Here is a 24,812-nt window from a genome sequence, read left to right as displayed (position 1 = left end):
GTTGAACTGATAAAAGAACGTTGCCCATCAATTCACTAGAAAATAGATATCACTGAGGCTGCGATGTAAGACAGTTCCCCGCAAACTGAGAGGCTGTATTCTTATCAGTATTAGGTTATAGATTTAGCTGCAGATAGTTCATTCAGTGATCCCTGAAGTTCTCTATTCTGTAGCTATAATACCCCATTCATACTGCACCAAAATCCCGGGTTTTTCCCGGGGCGAGCTCAAACGACCCGGGTGTTGGTGCAGTATGAATGGTACAAGTGAAAAATGCCGGGTCATATCGAGGGGTAATTCCCGTCCAGCTTTCAGCCAATGAAAAGTGCTCTGGTGAGGACTCCCACAAATTGGCAGGGCACAGACTTATGCAGTATGAATGGGGTCAACCCGGGAAATTCCCGGGTCCGAGGTGCAGTATGAATGGTGTTTCTGAGCTGGGACGCTCCGAGACCCTGCAAAAACCCGGCTTCAAAAACCCTGGATATTGCAGGGGCGGCAGTATGAAAGTGGTATTAGTGGTTTATATGGATTATTATAATGCTGGCTACCACCAGATGAAAACTGAATATGAAAGTACAGGAAAGTAGATATAAATACATAGAAGTAGATTATACTATCGCGTCTGTACATTACCCCGAGATTCCAGCTGCTCAGACATGCTTCCAGGTCGCTGTCATCAAGGCTGGCCAAGGGTCTTTTAGCGTGATCGCCCTAAACCCAGAGACACAAGTACACATATTACACATCAGAGGGACGCCATGACTACTGACATCTATAAATGCATGCAGCCACTGACACTTCCATTATAAGTAAATGATAATAATAATAATAATAAAAATTATAATAGTAATAATAATGACGTGGAAAATAATAACAATTATAAAATACCCGCCGTAAAGTAAAAGTCCTCTCTTTTTATAAGGGAATAAAGATTTACACAGCAATCCATGTTGCCACGTAAAAACCTCTCTTTATTATACTGGAATATTTGTTAACTCTGTCTGCTCCCTCTCATTTACATACAGTGTCAGGAGCCAGTAGAATGCCACTGAATCGGTCTCCTCCCTCTCATTTACATACAGTGTCAGGAGCCAGTAGAATGCCACTGAATCTGTCTTCTTCCTCTCATTTACATAGTGTCAAGAACCAGCTTTCTTTTTTTCACTAGTAGAATGGCACTGAATCAGTCTCCTCCCTCTCATTTACATACAGTGTCAGGAGCCAGTAGAATGCCACTGAATCTGTCTCCTCCCTCTCATTTACATAGTGTCAGGAACCAGCTTTCTTTTTTTCACTAGTAGAATGGCACTGAATCGGTCTCCTCCCTCTCATTTACATACAGTGTCAGGAGCCAGTAGAATGCCACTGAATCTGTCTCCTCCCTCTCATTTACATAGTGTCAGGAACCAGCTTTCTTTTTTTCACTAGTAGAGTGACACTGAATCTGTCCCCTCCCTCTCATTTACATACAATGTCAGCAGCCAGCTTTCTTTTATACTAGTAGAATGGCACTGAATCTGTTGTCTCCTCCCTCTCATTTACATACAGTGTCAGCAGCCAGCTTTCTTTTATACTAGTAGAATGGCACTGAATCTGTTGTCCCCCTCCCTCTCATTTACATACAATGTCAGGAGCCATCTTTTTTTTCTATGTATCTAATTTGTTTCTCCAACTCATTTAAGCTAAAGACACTTTCTTTTTGCAGTACTAGAATGCTGCTGAATCTGTCTCCTCCCCCTCATTTACATACAGTGTCAGGAGCCCACTTTCTTTTCACAGTACAAGAAAGTCTGCTGAATGTGTCTCCTCCACCTCCCTTATATACAGATTAACTTAGATCCATTACATTTTTTCTAGAATTTTTCAGCAAAACATATAGTCACACACTATTCTGCACCAGAAATCCCCTATGATTTCTACATCGTTGCTTGTACTAAGTGTTTTGTGTGAGGATATTAAATGTCACCCAAACACTCTGAACCTAGAGTCATGCTGTCCTCTCTCTGGTATACATGTATTTTATATACATCCTATTATAAGTAGCGATAAATAAATAACAGTAGTGTATTAGTATAAAGCCGCTGTCATTTCATGGTGACAGATTAGGATGTAATGATAAAACTTAGAGCCCTCCAGCTGTTGTGCGAGGGAATGACAGGTGTCTACACCTTCACTTCCTGAGCACATGGCGCACACAAACACTTGTTATTGTTACTGTATGGATGCGGCTTTCATGCCATTGTCCGGCTTTCCAGCAATGCTTTGTACATTTTTATGACTGGCGGAACAATACGCTTTGATCTGCCCAGGTACAATGAGTGGATGCCTGTGGTGGTCTATGATACATACAAGGGACTTGGCATGCTTTGGAACATGAAAGACATATCTGACTTTCCCTTAAATCTCCACATAGCTGGATCTAGGAATATGTATTGTTTGTTTGTGTTATCATCTCAATAGAGTTACAATCCCCCCACCACCACCCCTCCTGGAACAGCGTTAACCGTTGCTGGCTTGTGGTTCCGTCTTAAATTCCTGGCGTACTTGGGAAAACAAAAGCTGGCAGAGACTGATAAAAGTAAGGTCGGAGGTCAGGCTAATGTGCGAGCTTGTCTGATCTATTTAAAGGAAAAATATTCCTCTGCTAGAACTTCTCTTTAATCTTCTTTTTCCAGGAATTCTCTGGCATGGAGAGTATTTTGGATTCTGCTGTGAAAAGTATTATTTTTATGCCTCTGATAACTGGCCCGCTCAGCTGTTCGCCCTCTCCTGTTGCATGTGGTTATTGTGGTGTTTGTACATCGTGTTGAAAGCTGTAACAGGAACAGGGAACATGTGGAAGATAGCGTAAGGGTGATGAGAGGTGGTTGTCCAAGCGGGCCGTGTGAGACGGAATGAGCCATGATCAATGATTCATTGCACTGCGGAAATGTTGTACACAGACCCATGATCCTTGGTGTACTAGTTACAGATTTTCAACAACACAACTTTCATGACATTGTTTGACAGATAATGTAACCAACTTTTCTTTGAAGAGGAAGATCCCGATACTGGTCAGATGTAAGAACAGTAAAACTGCGGTCATTTAATATTAAAGATGATTAAAGATGATTCATTAATCTCACAACCTGTCACTACAGTAAAAAGATCCCTAAGGCTAGTGTTACACCGACAATTTATCAGCTGCAGGTTTACGCAGAGAAAAAAAATTGTTGACTTTATTTTGATGAGCAATCATTTTCCAGTACTGAAATAATGGGGTTTTTGTTTTTTTTCATTGTTAAGTTTTGGACATTCAGGGCCTGAGTCATTAAGGTTCGCAGACTGAGCTCATTGTGCGTTTTAAACTGCACGTAAATCGGCTCTGCATACTACCTAAGTCAACAAGGAATGGACCTAAAGATACGTGCGTTGATGAATACAGGTGTAGGTTAATGCTGCTGTAATAGAGCAGACACAGCAAGATACGTACAATACCTATGTGGAATATAAAATCTCAAAACACACAGAAAAAAAAAATATAAGCAATTAATGTTACCTGTCAATAATATAGTAATTTATGATTAAAAATCGAAATTTTACAAATATAAATTAAAAAAAGTTATACATTTTTTTCCACTTGGAAGAACCTTTATTAGGCTGCTCTTGGTGTCTACTTTACATAAAATACATTGTTACAGTTGCTCCCGATTGCAAACACAAGTTTTGCATAGATACTCAGCCGTCAGCACTAGGATACGGAACATAAATTAGCCCCCCAATTGGACTAAAAGATACAGCAGAAAACCAGCGTACTTCTGTGTGCTCCCGACTTAAAGGTGATTTCATGGGAACACCCTTCCACCCAATCCGCCCATTCCCCACCCCATTTCACGCCCCTAAATTGTAGGCTGCAGTAAGTGTTGTTTGCGCTTCGAGCTGACTTGGACGTAGCTCCGTTCTGTTGCGTAGCGCCCGGTTCTGAGCCTGGGCAGTGTGATTTTTGTGAGCGATACGTTCTAAACAGACAGATACGTTCCTTAAGGACTCCGGCCCTCAGGGAAGACAAAGCAACAACAAATCGCGGTTTAACAGCGGTGAATACGCTCTGTGCACCGCGTAATGGTCCATCATCATCAAGAGTGGTCACCTTTAGCAAAACCGGGAAAAGGAACAAGTCACTGCTTTGATATCCTCCACCTAATGGGTACCTCTGGGAACAAATCTACAGTTATTAACAGCTCTTTGCCATTTTTACTGAATTGCAGCAAATTAATCACCAACGTGACACTATCGTGATGGTTATGGTGATGTGAGTAATGTACGAGTCCAGTTACTACAAACACTCTACTCACACAGGAAACAATGGGTTAATAAACTGTGCATGTATCTGAGCTCATCCCTCATGTCACCGACTCATTTTCAGCATATAATATAAATGACACATTCTATGGGGGAGAATCAAACCCTCAATGTGTCTCTGGAACGGTCCCTGGAGAAACACACTGCCTCCATGTTCTGACACATTTTCCCTCGCGTCCCATAGAGGTGCAAAGAGCGGAGATTCCTTACCGTAATAGGCAGCAATAACCGCATCCAGCATCGCACGCTGTATTAAATCTGACCCTATATATGAAGGAGCAGACTGATTTATATCATCATCAAGGCATTAGCCAACATTTAGAAATGTTCTTAAGACCGTGTGAAACAGAGCTATATAAATCCCTGAAAGCTACTATCTTCTGTTATCAGCCATTGTATGCTATATAATCCACCTGCAATGCGCGTTTGTTATGAGCGTGTGACAGATGCACCCACCATGATATTGTTTTATATCACGTCTGTTTCAGCAACCTCCGTCTACGTGTGTGTGTGTGTGTGTGTGTGTGTGTGTGTGTGTGTGTGTGTGTGTGTGTGTGTGTGTGTGTGTGTGTGTGTGTGTGTGTGTGTGTGTGTGTCAGTAGTAGCTTGTTCAAAAGCACCAACTTGCATTATGAGTTTAGCTGCCCTTTAAACCGTACCTGTCACATACACAATGCATTTTGTGGTCATCAGGATGCAACCTATTATTCCACTAGGACCACACTGAAGTCCATGTGCATTGTCATGACTGCTCCATCTATGTCCAGGTAACAGGAGCTCTCGGAGTATACAATTCTCTTTGTAAAGCTCTCGGGATTGTCCAACTGGAGGCCTGTGGGCCAGATAAAGTCCTCCAAGGCTTTTTGGCTGTCCCTCACCTTCCTTGACCATGTCAATAAACAGTATTCTGATGACGAACATGTCATTATAAGGCAAATACAGCCCTGTCCATGGATGTATATGGACTACCATTGTCTACTTTAAAGAAACACTAAACCATTATTACTCTGGTTTATAAAGGGTCTCATTAGAGAATACAAACACTAGCACCACCTTAATCTGTAAGAGACAAGAGAATAACCGGGGGTCTTACATTGTGTAGAAGCGCCATCGGGTCCTCACCAGACCTGTGTGCCGGGCTCAGGGAACGTGATGCCACTTTCTGGCTGTACGAATATCTGGGCCTAGGAAACAAGTTCAATATATTACACATATACTAATGTTTTCAGAAATGTTACAAAAAGCAGCAACGAAAGAATATAAAAAGAGAATCAGTTTCCTATTCTCTTCCCACCTCCTCACAGATCCATTCCCTACGTCTACTACTCCTTAGCAAAGCACATGAACATTTCAGTGTGTTTTATGAAGTGTATATCGCTCATGATTCATGTAAGGCCAGTAAGGGAGAAGAGTGATGCTGATAAAATTCCTGTATGTCTTACATAAACAAGTCATGAGGGATACTCTTGGCTGGGCCAAAAGCGGAGTGCTGGGAGCGAGCTCCATGCACCTCCTGGGACCATTCACTACACGGGGCCTGTACCGCTATGTTTGTACAAGAGACCAGCGCCAAATTGATAATAAAGCTTTTATGATTATCTTACACAAAAGAGACGGCTTACTTCAAACATTGGCTGTACAGTAATTTACTGCGGCCCAAACACGCCGGACAAGACTTAAAGGGAAACGAACGTTATTCATCCTGGGTGCATGTGCCAAGACTCATGTCGTTATTACAGTTATTAGAAATGTTTCTTGTCCCTACAGCACTAGGAAATCACAAAAAGAAAGAATATAGCTGTATTTAAACAAAGTTTACAGTATATTTTGCAATAAGACATTCTGTGGACCATGCATAAAATTTCATGCCAATTGTAAAGCAATATGGAATTTGCTGGCGCTCTATGAATAAATGATGATGATGCTTTTATCTCAATGAGCATCTATCAGGATAACTACACTGGCAGTGTACACACACTATTGGTATATTATACCAATAGTGTGTGTACACACTCATACCACGCTCGCATCCAAGACTTTTCCCGCGCTGCCCCCCTCCACTGGAACCTGCTCCCTCGCTCCATCAGAACATCCCCCAACTTGTCCAGCTTCAAACGGGCCTTATAAACCCACCTTTTCCTAAAAGCCTTCCAGTCTCCTACTTATCTGCCCTCGTTCCAGTCTCCCACTTACCACCCTCCTCGTCGTTCTCCTCTCCTCCCCTCTTCCCCGCCTTAGCCTCCGTTCTCCCCCTTTCCTCCTCCTACCCTTGCGTCTTTGTCCGTCCTACCCTCCCCTTAGATTGTACGCTCCTTCGGGCAGGGCCTCCTCTCCTCCTGTTCTCCACCACTTTAACTCTGCTCTCCAGCTTGTTGCCTCTTCCGTGAGGTCCTTCTGCCCTTCTACCCCTCTCTCTACCCCACTGGGAGCTCTCGCCTGTCATTTAGCTGTACTTTGAGCTTCCGAGTTACTGTGCTTTTTCTTAACTGTACCGTGCTGTCTCAACCTGTACTGTGATTCTGTCTGTCCCTGTACGGCGCTACGGATACCTAGTGGCGCTCTATAAATAAAAACTAATAATAATTATTATAAGAGGCAGGCATTTCAGAAATTACTATTTAGTTAATTTGCATTATCCCTCTCCTAATGCTTGCAACACTATATGCAAATGTGAGGGAGGAGACACATTCAGTAACATTCCAGTAGGTTAAAAGCTCTTGCGCATATTATAGTATTGTTTTGCATTCATATAGTGATGGTATGTTTTCACATGTATTGTATTACTGTTATTAAGTGTCGCCAAGTTCTGTAGATACCACTAGATAACATATTCCTGAAGAGAGCTATTCACCTGGGCTTAGAGGGGCAGCCAGAGGAGTTGCGCCAACCGTTGGCTAAAGACTTTGCGGGACTTCCTCCTCTAGTGGTCGGCCATGTTGAGCAGTTAGTCCCGATCCGCTGGAGAGCCACTTTTGCCCAAAAAGACACTCACTGGTTAAATCAGGGATTGGACTTAAGTGATTTAGCTTTTATGGCTCAACAAATGGCCACTGGTCCTCACCATTTTTAGCCAGACTGCACTCAGCTCCTCTCCGCAGGGTGCCATTTGTAACCTGACGGGGGAGGCACATATGACCAATCCAGCAATGAGGATTGGATCCTCTGAGCCACCGTGGACTTTACTACTTTGTGGAGCAGCAAGAAGCAGGAGAACATTGGCTTTGGTCCTTTGCTTGTGGCAGATAAATGAACGGTGTGTCTAGATGGTCAGGAGAGCGCTCAAGAGGAACGGTGACTATATCTCCTTTAGGGTTGGGTAGAGTAGTCTAATAAGATCTCGTTGTGGTGAATCCCTGGCTATTGTAAATTGTCTTGTATTCCTGTGTGATTTTGTAAATACAGATAGCTATTTTTGATATAAAATAAAAGTGCTTTTGTATTTTTCCGGTAGTCTTTGCCTAGGTGATTCAGCAGTCACAGAGGTACTGGGTACCCCTAAGGCAGTACATAAGGCGGCCTCAGGCTGACCAACTAGCACTGAGTGGGCAAAATAGCTACACGAATGTCCGGTATCCTCAAAGCAAACTCCTCTGCTCCTATAGATCGTTAGCTTGCAAGCAGGGTCCTCTTACCTTTGTTTATTTGTTAATATCCAGTCATCTTATAGTACTGAGCTTGTTCCCAATTGCCACGGAGTATGCTGGCACTATATAAATACTAATAATAATGATCATCTTTAATTCTAAATACCACGCTACAATATATGATGTACTTTCCAGACAGTTTCTCCAACACCAGTTTTTTTTTGTTGACAAACTATCGATGTATGTATGAAGAGGGAGAGGCCCATGGTAGTGGAAAAGAAAGATAATTTCTAGGGTATATTAGGAAGATGATTTTTTTTTTCCCCAGGAGGGGGATGAGGCCATCCAAAAATTTAAAAATAAACAAAAGTAAACACCCCATGACCATTTTTGCATAAACCAGTAGTAACACTGAAACACTAAGGAACTACTTTACATTGGGGCAGCACGGTGGCTTAGTGGTTAGCACTTCTGCCTCTCAGCACTGGGGTCATTTCCCAACCATGATCTTATCTGTGTGGAGTTTGCATGTTCTCAACGTGTTTGCGTGGGTTTCCTCCGGGTGCTCCGGTTTCCTCCCACACTCCAAAAACATACTAGTAGGTTAATTAGGGAATTTAGACTGTAAGCCCCAATTTTGCAGGGACTGAAGTGAATGAGTTCTCTGTACAGCGCTGCGGAATTAGTGGCGCTATATAAATACATGATGATGATGATGGACATGTGTCTGGATTTTTTTATTTTTTTTTGCATAAGATACATGTAGACCCACAAGACCCCAAGGGTAGCAAGGCATGCTGGGATTTATGGTTCCACACGAGATGGAGCAATTTTCCAACTTGTGATCTAGACGGACTAATGCATGGTCTATTCTATTCCTGAATAACATTGCCACGTGACGTAAATGTTCAGTTGGGTGACCTGCAATTCCCTAGCAGTCTAGACATGCATGGAAATGAGATTATTACTTCAATAAGTCACATCAGTGTCCAAGGCTTATCAGTGCTGCCAGGTCAGTGTAGAAACCACAAGTGTGAAAGAGGCTGTAATATTCTGCGACTGGCACTCTCTGCAGATGTACTGGGAGCAATTACATTAAATAAACATATGCTGCAATTTCAGACAACAAATATAACTGCACAAAAACACTCTAGGTGTAGAGAACTGTCCCTAATCAGCATCTTGTCCAAGTTCTATGACCGGTTTTATTTGCCAAGTTAAATCCTTAAATTGCTTCTGACTAAATTGCGGTGTGTGTATGTGAGTATAAACTCCACTGGGGGAGCAAAGTGTAAAAATGACAAAATCAATCAAGTGTAAATGATTCCAATAGGACACTGTTACATAGATATGAATAGGTCACACTCACACAAACGAGTCTCATTGTCAACCAGTGCATTGGGATTGTAGTGACTGTGTTAGGCATGATTTAAGTAGGAGGAGAGCCCCATCTAGTGGACACATTAATGCATTAAAACCTTCTAAGAATGTGGGGAAAAAGTAGAATACACTTTGAGAAGAAACAAGATACTTGTTCCCCAGAGGCAGAGGAAGCTGGAAAGGATGATGTGAAACAAATATTGGATATTTTTTTAAAAACCAGGGCTGTTCTTTCAAAACTTTTCCAAAAATGAGTTTTATAAATTTGACTGAATCCTTTCCATGAAAATCCTCTTTCTGCATACACCCATTATTATTTCCAAATCTATTTTATATCTTTAAAATGCAGTTAGTTTCTGCCTGTGCCCCTACACTTTATTATTTTGACATCTAATCAGCAATGTGCAATTATACACACCACTAAAACAGTTTGAAGAGTGACAAAAGAGGAAAAAAATTGATTTTTCAATAATACTTGTGTTGCAGCATGTGAAAAAATGTTCTAATTGTCACCCAATATAAAGAAATACCTATTTTAAGGAAACTGCAGTAAAACAATATATCAGTGCGGTGATGATATATCTTAAAATCTGAATGTACTTTAGATACCAGTCTTGCAGTACCAATGTGTGTAAGCAAACAGGAGTTAATTAATTTTGATGGAGGAGAGAGACATGCTTCAGGGGCCTGATTGTTTATTCAGTGATGTCCTATTACCCACTTAAGAGCCCCACAGATCATTAAAGCTTGCCAAAAATTCCATTGGCTAGAAATGACCATATATGAGTCACTCTAACTTCAGTGTATAATCTTTATGGAAAACATAATGGATCAAAGCAATAACTTTCCATAATCCGTTTTTTAAGAAAACCTATACATAAATTTGAAACCACTGGAGCTAGTCAGATAATGTGTCAATGACATATACAGGTGCCTTTAGGAACCAATAGGGACAATGCATCTCTCCAAGGAATCAATATACCATAATCCTGTTTCATATGTATATGTGAACAAAAAAATCATACCATGTTTCGTGTAATTAATGCTGTATCTTTGCTGTGTTCCAGCAGAACTGTTTTTTGGACAACAGTGCAAAAAGATGGTCGTAAAACAGATTAGAATACCATAAGTCTTCTACTAACAATTGTCCATACTTTCTAGCCTTCCCCAGATGGCACAGTACACAAAGAGTATGAGTGCAATTCTTATGTTTTACTTTGTTTTATCTTAAAGAAACTGGTTGGCATTGATATTTCTGTATGTTAAGTTCTAATTATCATTTTTATTCCATAAGTATTAGGATATTTTGTCATCTTAAATCTCATTTAATAATGTTCTTTCTTTGTGTTCTTAAAGAATTCACATGTCAGATAGGCTTGGTTTATGCATTTATTCAGGTAATTGCTTGTCGGTTTTTTTTAAAATTATGTTATGATTCCATTTTGTGATCTGTAAGGAAGTAACTGAAGAGATCCTAGACTCTTGAACTAAATCCTAGTGGTAAAAGGACTTTGTGTTTAATAGGGAGTGTGAGAAATTTTATGGGGGGGGGGGGTATTTTAGTCAATTTAGACAGGTGTTTTGTTTTGATTAATCCTTTCCCACCCACATGCCCAGGTGGGTCTTGTTGTGACAATATACCTGGAATGTAACATATGAAATACTGCTTAAGGTTAATAAAAGGAAAACAGAAGCATTCATAAGACAGTGGTAGACAGAGAAAGATACAATTATATTACAATTAGTACAGGGAGCAAAATTGCCTCCCAGGAAGCAGCTGCTCTGCAAAGGAGTCGCTTCCTGCCTGTTATTTTCCTCTGATACACCCAGTGCAGTAATACACACACTAGCACACAGATACCTTCATACATAGTCTGAACACAGAAATACACATGATGTGGTAACACAACTCACCATATTAACAACAGCACACACAGGCATACAAGACAATTTGTTACTCTCCCATATCCTTTTAGATTTACATCTTCGTCCCCCGCCCAGTACTTAAGAACCATAAACATCAAGTCCCAATCTCAGGCCCTGTGTGAAAGGGACTATATGCCAGTGAACGCAGGTATGTTCAATTCATCTTCGAAAGCAAAGGACACTTCTGTCAGCCTTCGATTTATTGTAAGCTGCGGACTTGCACCTGTCATAGGGCAGATGTGAGTGCTGATGTTAACGATGCCACAACATGCATTTGCAAGTAGAAGCAACTGTAGAGAGTCATTTTATATACAATATGCATTAAAAACATGGCGATAAATTTATTTGGAGGGGAGGGGGGTTCTTTTAAAAGTGTTCCTTATTTTTCAACTTTTCCTTAATGATTATACATTTAACAGGTGACAATAATGGAATACTTATATTTTTCTGTGCATTGTGCTGGGATAGTGCACATGTGTATTGTTTGTATCCTGCAGTGTGTTGTGTGTCTCAATATGGCAAGTTCCATAAATGCAGAGCACACCTACACCTGTATCCAACAAGACGTTTCTTCAGATCCGCTTATAGTTGAATCCGGACGTGCTTAGCCCGAATTATGTGTGTTTTCTGTGCACTGATTAATCAGGCCCTTTCTCACAAGCAACATCCTCGCTATTACCTCCCTCTCTCATTTTAGCATAAAAACATATGTCACAGGCAATAGTCCTAGTTTCTTTAGCATCATCATCATCATTTATTTATATAGCGCCACTGATTCCGCAGCGCTGTACAGAGAACTCACTCACATCAGTCCCTGCCCCATTGGAGCTTACAGTCTAAATTCCCTAACATACACACACAGACAGACAGACAGACAGACAGACAGAGACTAGGGTCAATTTTAATAGTAGCCAATTAACCTACCAGTATGTTTTTGGAGTGTGGGAGGAAACCGGAGCACCCGGAGGAAACCTACGCAAACACAGGGAGAACATACAAACTCCTCACAGATAAGGCCATGTTCGGGAATTGAACTCATGACCCCAGCACTGTGAGGCAGAAGTGCTAACCACTTAGCCACGGAGCGGTCTCTAAAAATCATACAGAAATGTTAAATACATCATTAATTTTGCTCAGAACATTTTTATCAAAGTTTTTATGTCAGCCCGAAACCACTTTCTCCGCAAAACAAAATAGACAGTATAAAGTAGCATTATTATTTGATTGAGCTTAATAAAAAGATACACATTTATTCAAGCACTGAAGTGACTCCCAACATATATGCGTCACCATAACAGGCTGAATGTGTCACAAGAATCCAGGGATTACAGAAGAATGTTTCAAAAGAAGTTGACATTTTGTAAATGGACCAATAGGTGAATTATACTTTTATTGAGAAGTGACATACTAAACCAATATCTGACTTATTTATACCTGTACTCCTATATTCTCATGTTCATGGTCTACCCTTACTATCATATATTAACAGTGGTGTACCATGAAAGAATGAAGCCATGCAAAACTGCACTATCGCCTACTGAAGAAATGTTACTGACGTGTAACACCCCTTTATGCATACAACGCTCTAATCCATTTCTCCATTTTCTCTAAATCACTATGCAATTGTTTTACCCCTTCCAGGATTTCAACCCTATTACAAATCTTTGCATCGTCTGCAAAAACAACGCAGGAACACAATATGTATACAAGTTGCATTTTAAAAAAAAACTGCACGTAACTAGGACGCACATACGCCCGTATTCAAATACAAGCGGATCTCAAGAAACGCCGGACCCAGGGTTGACTCCTGAGGTATTCCACTGCTTACCAGACCTTCATCTCAATTTTCACCACTGACTACAACACTCTGTTTTCCTGTCCTCTAGCCAAACCGTTATCCATTCCCCTATATTTGAGCCAAATCCAAGGATATTCAGTTTCTGAAATTAATTTATTATAGCATATCGTATCAAATGCTAAAATCTAAATAAGATATATCCACTTATACAAAATGGTCTATCACCTTTAAAAAAAAAAAAAAAGTCCAGTAGATTTGTTTGACATGATCTCCCAGTTGCAAATCCATACTGGATCCTCTAAATTACCATTCTTCAATCACATGGAATTATACCTGTGAGCAGGGTGATTGGTTAATGGCATTGCACACACTAATAATAATTTTATGTATACAGCGCTTTACTCCCAAATAAGACTCAAAGTGCTTTACATATGCAGATTAAAAAAACACAATACAAAATAAACATATAAAGGATTAACAGAGTACAGAAAAGAGAAAGACGCATTTAAGGTTTTTTTTCTAAAATATAAGGGGTCAGTAATTAAATTCTTGAGTTTACAGGTAGGTCTTTGGAATGTTTTTGAAGACTCCTAGACTGAGGGTCTTGCAGACTGTACGAGGCATCAAACTTCAGAGAGTAGGAATCACAAAGTTGAAAGATTGAGCCCCAAATGAACTATGGGGGATTCTAGATACTGTTAGTAGTCTGTCATCTGCAGAGCGAAGGGGAGCAAGTGTGAGTATTTGTAATCAGAAGCTGATTCAAGTATCTAGGGCCTTGGTTGTGTAGGGCTTTGAATGTCAATAAGCCAATCTTGAAACAGATTTACCATTTTACAGGAAAACAGTAAAGGGATTAGAGAATGGGTGCTATGTGGCAGGAACAGGGCAGATTAGTTAACAGCCTGGCTGTGGCACTCTGTGACAGCTGCAAGTGGTGCACTTCTTCCTGGGAGACCCAGGTAGAGTGCATTACAGTAGCCCAAGTGTGAGGACACAAATGCATGTATGAGTGTAGGAAGATCTTCTGAGGAAATCAAATGCTTGATTCTGGCTATGTTCCTCAGATGAGAAAATGAATATTTTATCATGGCTGAAATCTGATGTTTAAATATTAAGCCACAATCAAGGACAACACCAAGATTTCGCACACGATCAGAGTTTTGAAACTCCGAGCCCCCAAACTTAAGACCAGTTGGTTGGCCCAAGAGCAATCTTGTTATTTGACATTGAGCTCCTATTATAAGAACCTCTGTTTTATTAGGATTCAATCTTATCCAACTGATACTCATCCTCTCCTGGAGCTCAGCTAAACAGCCATTTAGGATTGAATGTTCTTAGTACCAAAGCAAAGGACAGGTACAGTTGAGTATTGTCTGCATAGCAGTGGTAGTCCTGGCCCTGATGTCACCCAGTGGTACCATGTATACTGCAAATACCATGTGAGACAGGATAGAGCCCTGCGGATACCATATGACAGGGGCACTGGAGCAGATGAGTGAACTCCTGAATACACACAAGCAAACAATTTGTACCAAGACGACTGTGCCATCCATGCCACAGAAATTCTGCGGGTGCCCTAATGGAGTCCTATGGTCCATAGTATCAAATTCTGCAGAGAGGTCCAGAAGGGTTTAGATCAGGGTTGTCCAACCAGCAGCCCGCGGGCCACATGCGGCCCAGCATGCCTGTAAATGTGGCCCAGAAGGCGTTTTGGTTGTGGCAAGGGGGCAGCGCTGTTAATGGAAAATGCGCAGCACAGAGGAGACACCCGCGCGAGAAGAACAATCAGCAGCACAGAATTGTAGAAAAGAAGAGAAGAGAACAGGAGAACAAGCCGATTAAAAGGTAAGTTAAAGGGAATTTTTTTTTATTATTTCAAGGGACGCTGACCAGTGAATAAAAGTCACCTGGTCCTGGAGCATCATGGACCTTATCTCCCTGCTACATACTTCTACTTGTAATACTAATGAGGCATTCTATATTATTCTCTTTGGCCCATTAGAAGTTGTTATTCCTTAGCTAACATAGTGGTGTAATTAGCAAAACAGGTGACAATTTGGGGTCACAGTGATGTATATGTCAGGTACCGCAGGCCTGGTCAGGGCACCCTGATATACAATGCCTGGCTTAAATGCACTTTATTGATATTGCATCGAAACAATACAAAACGTGATTATAGTATAATAACTAGAGAGGATTTTTTGAACAGGGCGATTGAAAGGTAAGTATAGGAGGATTTGAAAAAAAAGTAATATATATATATATATGTTAACTATGTTTTCTATGGTTTTTTGGATGATCAGCTATCGTTATTGTTAGTGTATCTTATGTGCGGCCCAAACCAACTCGTCGTCTTCCAATGTGGCCCAGGGAAGCTAAAAGGTTGGACACCCCTGGTTTAGATGGAACAATCACCTCTGCCCCTTACCATCAGAGCACACGTACCAGGGCTGTTTCAGGTCTACGTTGTCTCCTGAATCCTGACTGGAACGATTTATAAATATGGTGGGTTTGCAGACGGGTTTCCAGTTGGGTGCAGCCACTTGCTCAACAACCTTCTCTAGAAACAGAGGTTCTGCTGCCTCTGTAATTATTCATACAGTCTGGATCTAGAGAAGATGTTTTAGTGGTTCAGGAAAAATACCGGTCTCAGCAAAAAGCGTTGTACAAGTTTGAAAAAAATTGGCCTAATTACCTCAATACACCTTATTAGGAGGCTTGTTCTTTAAAAATTCTTGGATGTATGCCATCTGGACTTACTAAATGATTTACTTCATTTTGCCAGATCAAATAACAATTCTTCTGTATCAAATATATCTGCACATACAGTACAGTAGTGCGCTTTCCTTTCCCTTCTGGTGTAGCCGACCCCTTTGAATTTCCAACAGTTTCCGTGTAGGGATACACTGTCCACAATCCCGCTGAGAGCCTTCAAATCTTCCAATCATAACCTAATCATTTATACATAAGCAGGAACACTGCACAATAAGGAAGTGTGTGTATGTGGCCTAATTGTCATGTCCCCTCTATGTCTGATCCGTATACAAATATCTGCTTCTCGTGTGGGTAACAAATGTACAATGAAATATAGTGAGCCCACAATGGAAGATTGCGGCACATTAAAGCATGCGCTGAGCGAGCACAAGAGATGTAAAGAGTTAGTTCACAAACAAACCATAAAATATGATCAATATAAACTAATTTTACACAGTGATCAAAAATGAAACAGAGAGAGAAAGAGAGAGAGGGGGGCATCTTTTAACATCAAAGGGATTTTTCAAAGGATGACTTAAAGTGGCTGTACGATTTATGAGACAGCGATAAACTTCAGTTCCAAGCAGCAATAAATTATTCACTAGAAAAACATACATATGTCACATATTATAATCTACTCCCAGCTTCGGAGAAGGGGGGGGGGGGGATTTCCCCTTTAAAAATTCAGTAACACATTCTTAGTATGAATGAATTACAGCCGCCTCACAATGTGATATGGTTGCTGACACCCAGGGCCTTCCTCAGAGTCTATAAGCCACTGACCACTGTCTCATAGAAGACAGTCTACTAATCACATCCAAAGAGTTTGAGCATCCTCAGTTTAGGCCAGAGCAACCAGCAATATAAAAGTGATCAGCCATGTTCCAGGTCACGGGATGGATCCCGCTAGTGTCTCATTTATCGTACAGCTGTCAGCTATGTCCAATTACTGGAAACAGGGAGTGTGTGCAATATCTGTACACAGCGAGTCATTTTATATATTCTACATTTTTTTGAGTATGTCAGGCCAAGGTTGTGCTGGTATAAGACCATGCAAGATGGAGAGAGGAATGTAAGAACACTGGTTCAGGGCAACATTCCGCTTTAGCAGAGCACCGCCATCTATAAGCGCGGCTGGATTTAGGCATTAGGCACAGTAGGCTTATGCCTAAGGGCAGTAGAGGCTGAATGGCAGGTGTATGGCAAACTTCTTCCATTATCAACGTGATCTAAAACATTAATTAAAATAATCTGCTGTGTGGTTACTAAATATGGGTAATAAATAACATAACTGGGTGCTTTTCCCTGATGAATATGAATTAGGGTAGCGTCACAATAGTTCTGTGTGACAGGCGGACAAGCATACAGAATAGAAGTAGCTGTCAAACAGGGAGAGGCTGAGTGCTCCAAATGTTGTGTGCCTAAAGGCTCCAAATTTGTACATACTACCCTGAAAAAAGGGCAAAACGTGCAAATAATTCACAATACAGTAACAAAATAAAAATAGGTTACATTTTATAACTAGAGAGTGAAATAATAATACAAATAATGATAATGTTCTACAGCTGCGCTGATATGTCTACTGATGTCAGAACAGATGGAAAATATGTATATGTTATATAATCACTGAAGAATCTGACATAGAAACTTGCAAGCAGCTTCACTGTATGCACCAACAGGTTTGTTCAAATATATAATTATATATATATATATATATATATATATATATATATATATATATATATATATATATATATGTATATATATATATAATGTCCGGTGTCCCAGACCTAGATTCGGAAGTGTTGCGACTGGCTGCCGCATCACGTTTCGACCAAAGCGCCAGCATTGAGAAAGTCTGTACCCTGTGACTAAACGCATTGGCCAATCGCAACACTTCCAGATCTAGCCACGTGCGTCCCAAGCTAGAACACACACCAGCCCGATACACAACCTTATCAAAAGAACGTATCACCAGCAGCCTTCTCTACTCGTAGCGCGGACATTCTCTCCCTCCGCACCACGGATCATGGACAAGTAGTGGGGGGACACATACACAAGTATCTGAGTCCTACATCAATATTGACTTTATCTCATTGACTCTCTTCCACCTGCTAACTATAGAGATACTGCTTGTTACCAATTAGGGAATCCACCCACTCGGATAATAGTGGATTACATAGGACTGACTCTCCATATATACTAATCAGGCCAAGGACCTTTAGTGAATTTATTGCGTTGTGTATTTGTAAGATACAAATTGCTACATATATAGCATTTATTTACCTAACACAGAGCTAGTTAATTCCATACATAAAGTAAAGAATAATCCAGATGCTCTGAGTCTTTGTATAATGTAAAATACATATAGTGTATGACAGAACACATTTCCAAGGGGGCTGTAAACCATTATAAACCTCTGTCAGGTGACAGGTAATGGCTAATAAGTTTCCTCTCAAACTTCCTCTCAACAGTTTCGTATTATCTCTGTAGCTCTGTCCACTAATCTGATAGATTGACATTGAGGGGCTGGGAGCTCTTACATACTTTCTCCTGTTTCCACCAGGATTTGAACTGTGACTGAGAAGGGCGGCGTACAGCGGATTGCGTCATTTTGCCCCATATCACTAGGTCAACTAGGAAGTGGGTGGGATGCAGAGGCATCGCTTGCTCTCCCGGACGTCTGGGCTCTCCCACAAATTCCGGGAGAGTGGGTAAGTATGTTATACAGACAGCAGGGTTAGTGCTGGAATTATTGAACTAGCTAAGGTCTGTGTCTCTGAGCTCACCATTTGTTATGTTACTTGTAAGTATCTAGCTCCGTTTGTAATACTGTAATAGGAACAAGTTACATCCTCTTCTAACCATATTGCTGCTAGAGGCTGATTTTGCCCTTCAGACGGCCACATATCACATGAAGAGGCAGCATATGTTAGAGGGAATAACCGTGTAAATGGGTCGTCCGCCTTCTACTGGATTTCATTGTTCTTTTTGTGTTAGACTGTGCTTTTCAGCCATGTATTTATATCACCCAGTGGACTTGTCTACTTCCATTGTCCTTGGAAATGAAGCAGCTGAACTGCAATCTCTGCTTTGTACTAATGTTAAAAAGACATGTCTGAAACGCACAGGAGAACATGAAAAAAAAAAAGCAATATATTGAGTAAAAGTCACCTCAGGTCAAGTAAAACAATAAATTAAAGTTCTATTAAGGTGGAAACTCCTCTCTTAATTGCTTGGTCTATAACAGTGACTTATTTACAGTTTTTTTCCCCAGGACACTTGGGCAGATTCAATTCCACGCTCTGTTACCGTTAATACGGTAATAACAGCACATTATTGCCGTTACTACAGTCATTTCAACGCTGATTGGTGCTCGCAGTTAAAATTACCATAGTAACGGTAATAGAACAATGCGGGGAAATGAATCTGCCCCATAGACTTCTTTTCATCATTCACATTTATTTATATAGCGCCAGCAAATTCCGTAGCACTTTACAATTGGCAGCATATTAGAATAAATATAGCTTTATTTTATTTAGATTATATAGGGAAGATGCTGAAAGCAGCAGATGTTGAAGACAAAACCCATGGACAAGGACGATAAGAAACAGTACTAAGCAGCGCTCTCTACACGCAGATAAAGAGCTACATTCGCAAGACAGGAAAAGAAAAATGCCCATAGAAATATAAGAACAAGTGACAAGTTAGTGACGAATGATCATGATAACCTGACAATATATAATCAGGTCTTCAAAACAATTGTATGAAATCTAGGTGCCAGCTGCAAAGCTTAGGAGACATTCAGGGCTAGATATAGCAACCAATCAGATTCTAGCTGTCATTTATTTAGTACATTCTACAAAATGACAGCTAGAATCTGATAGGTTGCTACAGGCAACATCCCCACTTTTTCAAACCCGCAGCTTAGGAAATCTAGCCCTCAGTGTTCTTGCTGGAAGAGTATTACCCGACCAGTAATTTATGGGATAACGTGCCAAACACTGTAAATTATAAGGATATTATAAGACACGGAATAGTTCTAGGACTCTATATAAAAAAGACAAGACGGCAGAAGGACTGCAATATGACCTCTAATATCCATAATAATTAACAGTAAGGTGTTCCTTAATGATCACTGAATTATACAAATATTATTTACAGCAGCTTATAAGTGAGACAATATACACAGCACTGTAAAGTAGAAGGATATCAGATGTCACAGAAGAGTCCTATAACCAAATAATAGCACAAGGCTGGAAGAATACTATGTCTATATAGTCACAGTATATATATATATATATATATATATATATATATATATATATATGTCTGTGCATCCCACAATAGCGCAGTTGTACTGATAGGTCAAAGGAAGCCGCGTGCTGAGCTGCCAATCGCACTGGGACTGGGAGGATAAGAAGCGGGTCCAGCGTGGTGAAGACATGTAATCGAGACAGGGACAGAGACAGAGGAGGAAATAATCACTGGTCATAGACACAGAGAGAAGGATCATGGTGCTTCAAAGACAAGCAGCGTCTCTTATATAGTGCGGGGAGCAAGGAACAGACACATCGGGATGTTATCCCTTCCCAGAGGGGACGGCAGGTCCTGTCAGGTCCTCAAAATTTGAGGTACAATAAGAGTAGAGGAAGAAACACAAGTATATTGCCAATACCTGCTCCCACAGGGACTTGTTGGGGAGAGATGCCTAAAAAGAAGGACGTGTGGATATCTGGCATCCTTGCTCTAAATTTAAATATATTTAAAGATACCAAACATGTCTACTTTGTAATGGCTGTGTTCCATGTATGCGGGCAAAATATATTGCTTCTGCTCATACATGTGTGTTTTATTTTCCTAATAAGTAAGAAACTCTTTATATTTTATTACAAGAGCATGTGTTGTCATGCTGTAAAATAGGCTTCATGATCTCAAGAGATCTAACCTGAAGCTAGAGCATGCTGTAATACCAGTGGTCATGTGGTACACCGTGATCTGACAGATAGTCCATATGATATCAGAGAGGGATCATTCAGCACCCCCTCAGCTCACTGGAGACCATAATTGTGGTTACTGAGCATAATCCAAAACATCATCCAACAAATGTTATGGTGGTCGGTGTAGGTTTCCTGACGCCCAAAATGTAATGTTTGTGAAAACGGCTAATAATCAAGAAACTGCATAGTCTAGGACAGGTACGACCAACCTGTGGCTCTGCAGGTGTTTATGAAACTACAAGTCCCAGAATGCCCTGCCAGCTATCAGCTGGCTATCTACTTGCAATGCATGCTGGGACTTGTAGTTTCACAAGCATATGGAGAGCCACAGGTCAGCCAGGCAGCCTCAGTGTGAGGAACCAGTTAGTCACATACATGTGGAGATCTATATAGTGTTGTATATTCAGATCTGCTATAGAAACATGAACATTTTCCTATATTCTCATGGACTGATAATGTAGAATAAATTATATGCAGTTTATTTCCTTAAACTATGGATACATATGGATTAGGCAGCACAGTGGCTTAGTGGTTAGCACTTCTGCTTCACAGCACTGGGCTCATGAGTTTGATTCCTAACCATGGCCTTATCTGTGTGGAGTTTGAATTTTCTTCTTGTGTTTGCGTGGGTTTACTCCGGGTGCTCCGGTTTCCTCCCACACTCCAAAAACATACTGGTAGGTTAATTGGCTGCTGACAAATGGACCCGTCCGTGTGTGTGTGTGTGTGTGTGTTATGGAATTATGGAATTTAGACTGTAAGCTCCAATGGGGCAGGGACTGATGTGAGGGAGTTCTCTGTCCAGCGCTGCGGAAATAGTGGCGCTATATAAATAAATGATGATGATGTCATTTAACACATTTGCAAACCATTTTTAATTTAATGTTTTCTGCTTGTGATAGAAAATATCTATACTTATGAGTATTGCCTAAAGAAATGCTAAATGTCAAGTGAACTTTTGTAAGAAATCAACGGGAGCCCAGATGAAAAGAAATCACTTGATAATGGTAAGACAGTTCCTGCTACAAAGATCATATATGTTTAAGGTGTACTTAGAAGTGCTGGATTTCAGCCATAAAGCAACAGAATATATAAATAACAAGGATTCAGTAATTATCATATTACCATTTGATCGTTACAATCAAAGGATGGGTCGAGCTACGCTTTAACAAAAGAGATGAGAGAGTAGAAAGGAGATAAAACCACATTTTACACCTCTTACCTGGTTGGGGAAGTGGCATCCTTTAATGACAATTTCCAGGACTCATTTGCTTTTGGTTCTCTGAAATCCAGCTCTCCCAAAACCCAGTCCGGTAAACCCCCTGTGCCAGTGCTCTGAAACCTCGCAGAATTGGGCTCATCAAAATAGATTGACTGTAGAATGGAATAACAACCCAGTTAGATAGTAAATAACTAGAGTACCTGTCCGACAGCCCCGAGTTCCGGAGCCAGTCTGACAGCAGAAATATTTATGACAATATAGAACACTTAAGGCAACTGTAACATTTGTTTATTAAAAAACGAATCTAAATAAGATATACAATTAGGGAAACTGCAGTTCTCAATTTTACAGTAGCGCTGCACCGCTCTCTGGGGAGACCACAGTAACTAAACCGTTGAAGATGTCGCTATGTGTGGCTTTCATTAGCTAGGCTTATAGACAACACGGTCTCTCTTGCCGATTTTAGGTCTGTTTTGCCAAACACAAGGAGAACCAGGTGCACTCAAATAATATGGTTGTCTTCAGCATGTCCTCAAACACCTGGCCCCTCCCAGTTGTGTTGCAGAATTTATTGTGAACACGATGCATGATAAAGATGTAGGACTATCTATATATAATTACCACCGCTGGTTATGAGGATCAGCTTATACAGGCAACTTGTTATCTTGCTATAGTTAATCACTCTCTCCACAACAAGAAGTAGTTAAGGAACCGGATGTTTATAATACTCATCCCTTCGGCTTTTCTATCTGAGTCAGCGGAGTGTGAGTGATGCACTTGCAAACCTGCGCTGCAGATTCATACACAGAGGAAGCAAAGTGATGTCATACATTGTATCTGAGTGGAGATCTACATAACTAGCTTTGCCTCATGCAATCTAATGGATGAGTAAGTTCTGTCTACAGAAGTTTCTGATACTGACAGAAGCTGAGCCTTTATCACCAAATGGGAACATGTGGCAGGACGTTTCTTATTAAAACATTCCAGTCTATAGGGCCTCTGAAGGAAGCTGGAGACACAAAAGGGCTGGAGAGGAAACCACAGGCCCACCAGACTGACAGCCCAGAAGAGAAGGCCCAGCACTTATAGACAAATAGGAAAGTGCGGAGGACATAACTAACCAGACTAGGACAAGAATTAAAAAAATACAATTGCCACGGTAGAAAGATGAGCCTGTTAGATCACTACATACTCAATTGTCTGCAGAAATCCAGAGAACCTTCAATTCTGGCTGATGGGAGGGGGGGAATCGGCAGTATAACCACATTTTACTACATACCATGTACGTGGGCAGGGTTTTGAGCATGCCCTCTTCCGGTTTGTGGGTGAAGGGTCCCTCCAGGACCCCACACTTCAGCATGTGAAGCAGAAGCTTGGAGTACAAGTTACGGTTCTTTCTCCCAGTAACTCCGGTACCGGCCCCTGACGGATCACACAGCTTCTTAATCCACAAGGCACATCGCTGGCGGTCTGATGAACAGAAAACACACTGTCTTTATATTCGTGAAGGTCTCTTGTACTCATGTATGTGACTGATATTATAGCGACACCAATCCTGTACTAGGAACAAATGATCTAATCCCAATGCAGCCTCAGTCACATGACACAAACAGGTAAAATGCATATACATAATAAGAACATAAAGCATTGGAAGATACTGTTACAAATACACGAGAATGAGTATTTTGGTTGTTAGCAGAGTCTGCCCTCTGCTGGCTATTATATAACACTGCACTCCCTGAAGAAACCGTTTGCATCATTCAGAGAACACAACAAATCTGAACTGAATTGTTCATTTTTTATTATTGTGCTGATGTTTTGTCAAACGCAGCAATAATTAATTGCACTCAGCCTTTGTACTCAAACAGTATAACAAAATCTCTGTTGTTCTGTTTCTTTGGCCCATGTGCTCTCTTAATGATGCCAGTAAGGAGAGAAATCATTGTATAATAATGCTGAAGTGATCGCTCTGAGGCCTGCAGCCTAATGACACAACCCTGTAACCCTACAATGTCAGTGTGAAACCAATCTCATTGACCACCTCTAATCCAGTTTTCACTCTCACATTTACAAGCAGTTCCGCTGCTGTTGCTTAATCAGTGGAAGCCACGATGTAGCTGCACTGCATGAAATCAGAGAATATTTATTGGATAAATCCATAGGTGTCTTAAGGATACCATACGCACTGTAATTCTGCCAGTTAGTTCGGTGGAGCCCATAAGGCAGTGTTGGCTAACCTGTGACACTCCAGGTGTTGTGAAACTACAAGTCCCAGCATGCTTTGCCAATATATAGCAGCTTATTGCTGGAAGGGTATGCTGGGACTTGTAGTTTCACAAAACCTGGAGTGACACAGGTTAGCCAACACTGCTATAAGGGCTAAAAAAACTCATCTGTTCAGGATCTTTCATATGTCAAAAAGGATGTGTGGAAAATTCATGTGCGCAGTCATCCTGTAGACAACAATGTCTGTGCCCCTATGTCAGATATTTATGGGTTTATTGGAGAAAGTGTTATGTACAACAGACCTGTACTGGATGACAAGTAATGGGGGGTAGAAATATTCAGTGTCATTGTATGTGGGTGAAGTATATCTTGGAACTGAAACCCGGAAACTTCTTTTCATTCTGCTACACAGGTCAGTAAGTGAGGGAAAGCATAGATTCTGTTCTGATCATTTTCCGCGAATCCCAGACATTGTGAGAGTCAGGTCATAGGTCACATGCAGATGACAAGAACTTGGCGTCACAAATTCAGTTACTGGGTCTGATGAAATACACCGGCGCAGAACTTAATACAGT

At 40.9% G+C, this 24,812-nt stretch overlaps 1 protein-coding gene across 6 annotated transcripts in view; it reads right to left on the bottom strand.

Annotated features, from left to right (window-relative positions):
* CEP112 (centrosomal protein 112) overlaps positions 1-24,812 on the bottom strand; it is a 231,435-nt gene that overhangs the window by 205,183 nt on the left and 1,440 nt on the right. For all 6 annotated transcript variants that reach the window (XM_075178038.1, XM_075178043.1, XM_075178040.1 and 3 more), the window contains exons 3-6: positions 23,291-23,481; positions 22,012-22,163; positions 5,438-5,528; positions 637-714 (exon numbers count right to left, since the gene is read on the bottom strand). In XM_075178038.1, coding sequence (XP_075034139.1) covers positions 637-714; positions 5,438-5,528; positions 22,012-22,163; positions 23,291-23,481 — 512 coding nt within the window. The remainder of the gene's footprint in view (positions 1-636; positions 715-5,437; positions 5,529-22,011; positions 22,164-23,290; positions 23,482-24,812) is intronic.

The sequence above is a fragment of the Mixophyes fleayi genome, chromosome 6 (assembly GCF_038048845.1).
Source record: "Mixophyes fleayi isolate aMixFle1 chromosome 6, aMixFle1.hap1, whole genome shotgun sequence".
In the NCBI taxonomy this organism is placed as follows: Eukaryota; Metazoa; Chordata; class Amphibia; order Anura; family Limnodynastidae; genus Mixophyes; species Mixophyes fleayi.
The sequence above is the reverse complement of the archived record's forward strand: the minus strand, read 5'-3'. Positions and strand labels throughout refer to the sequence as shown.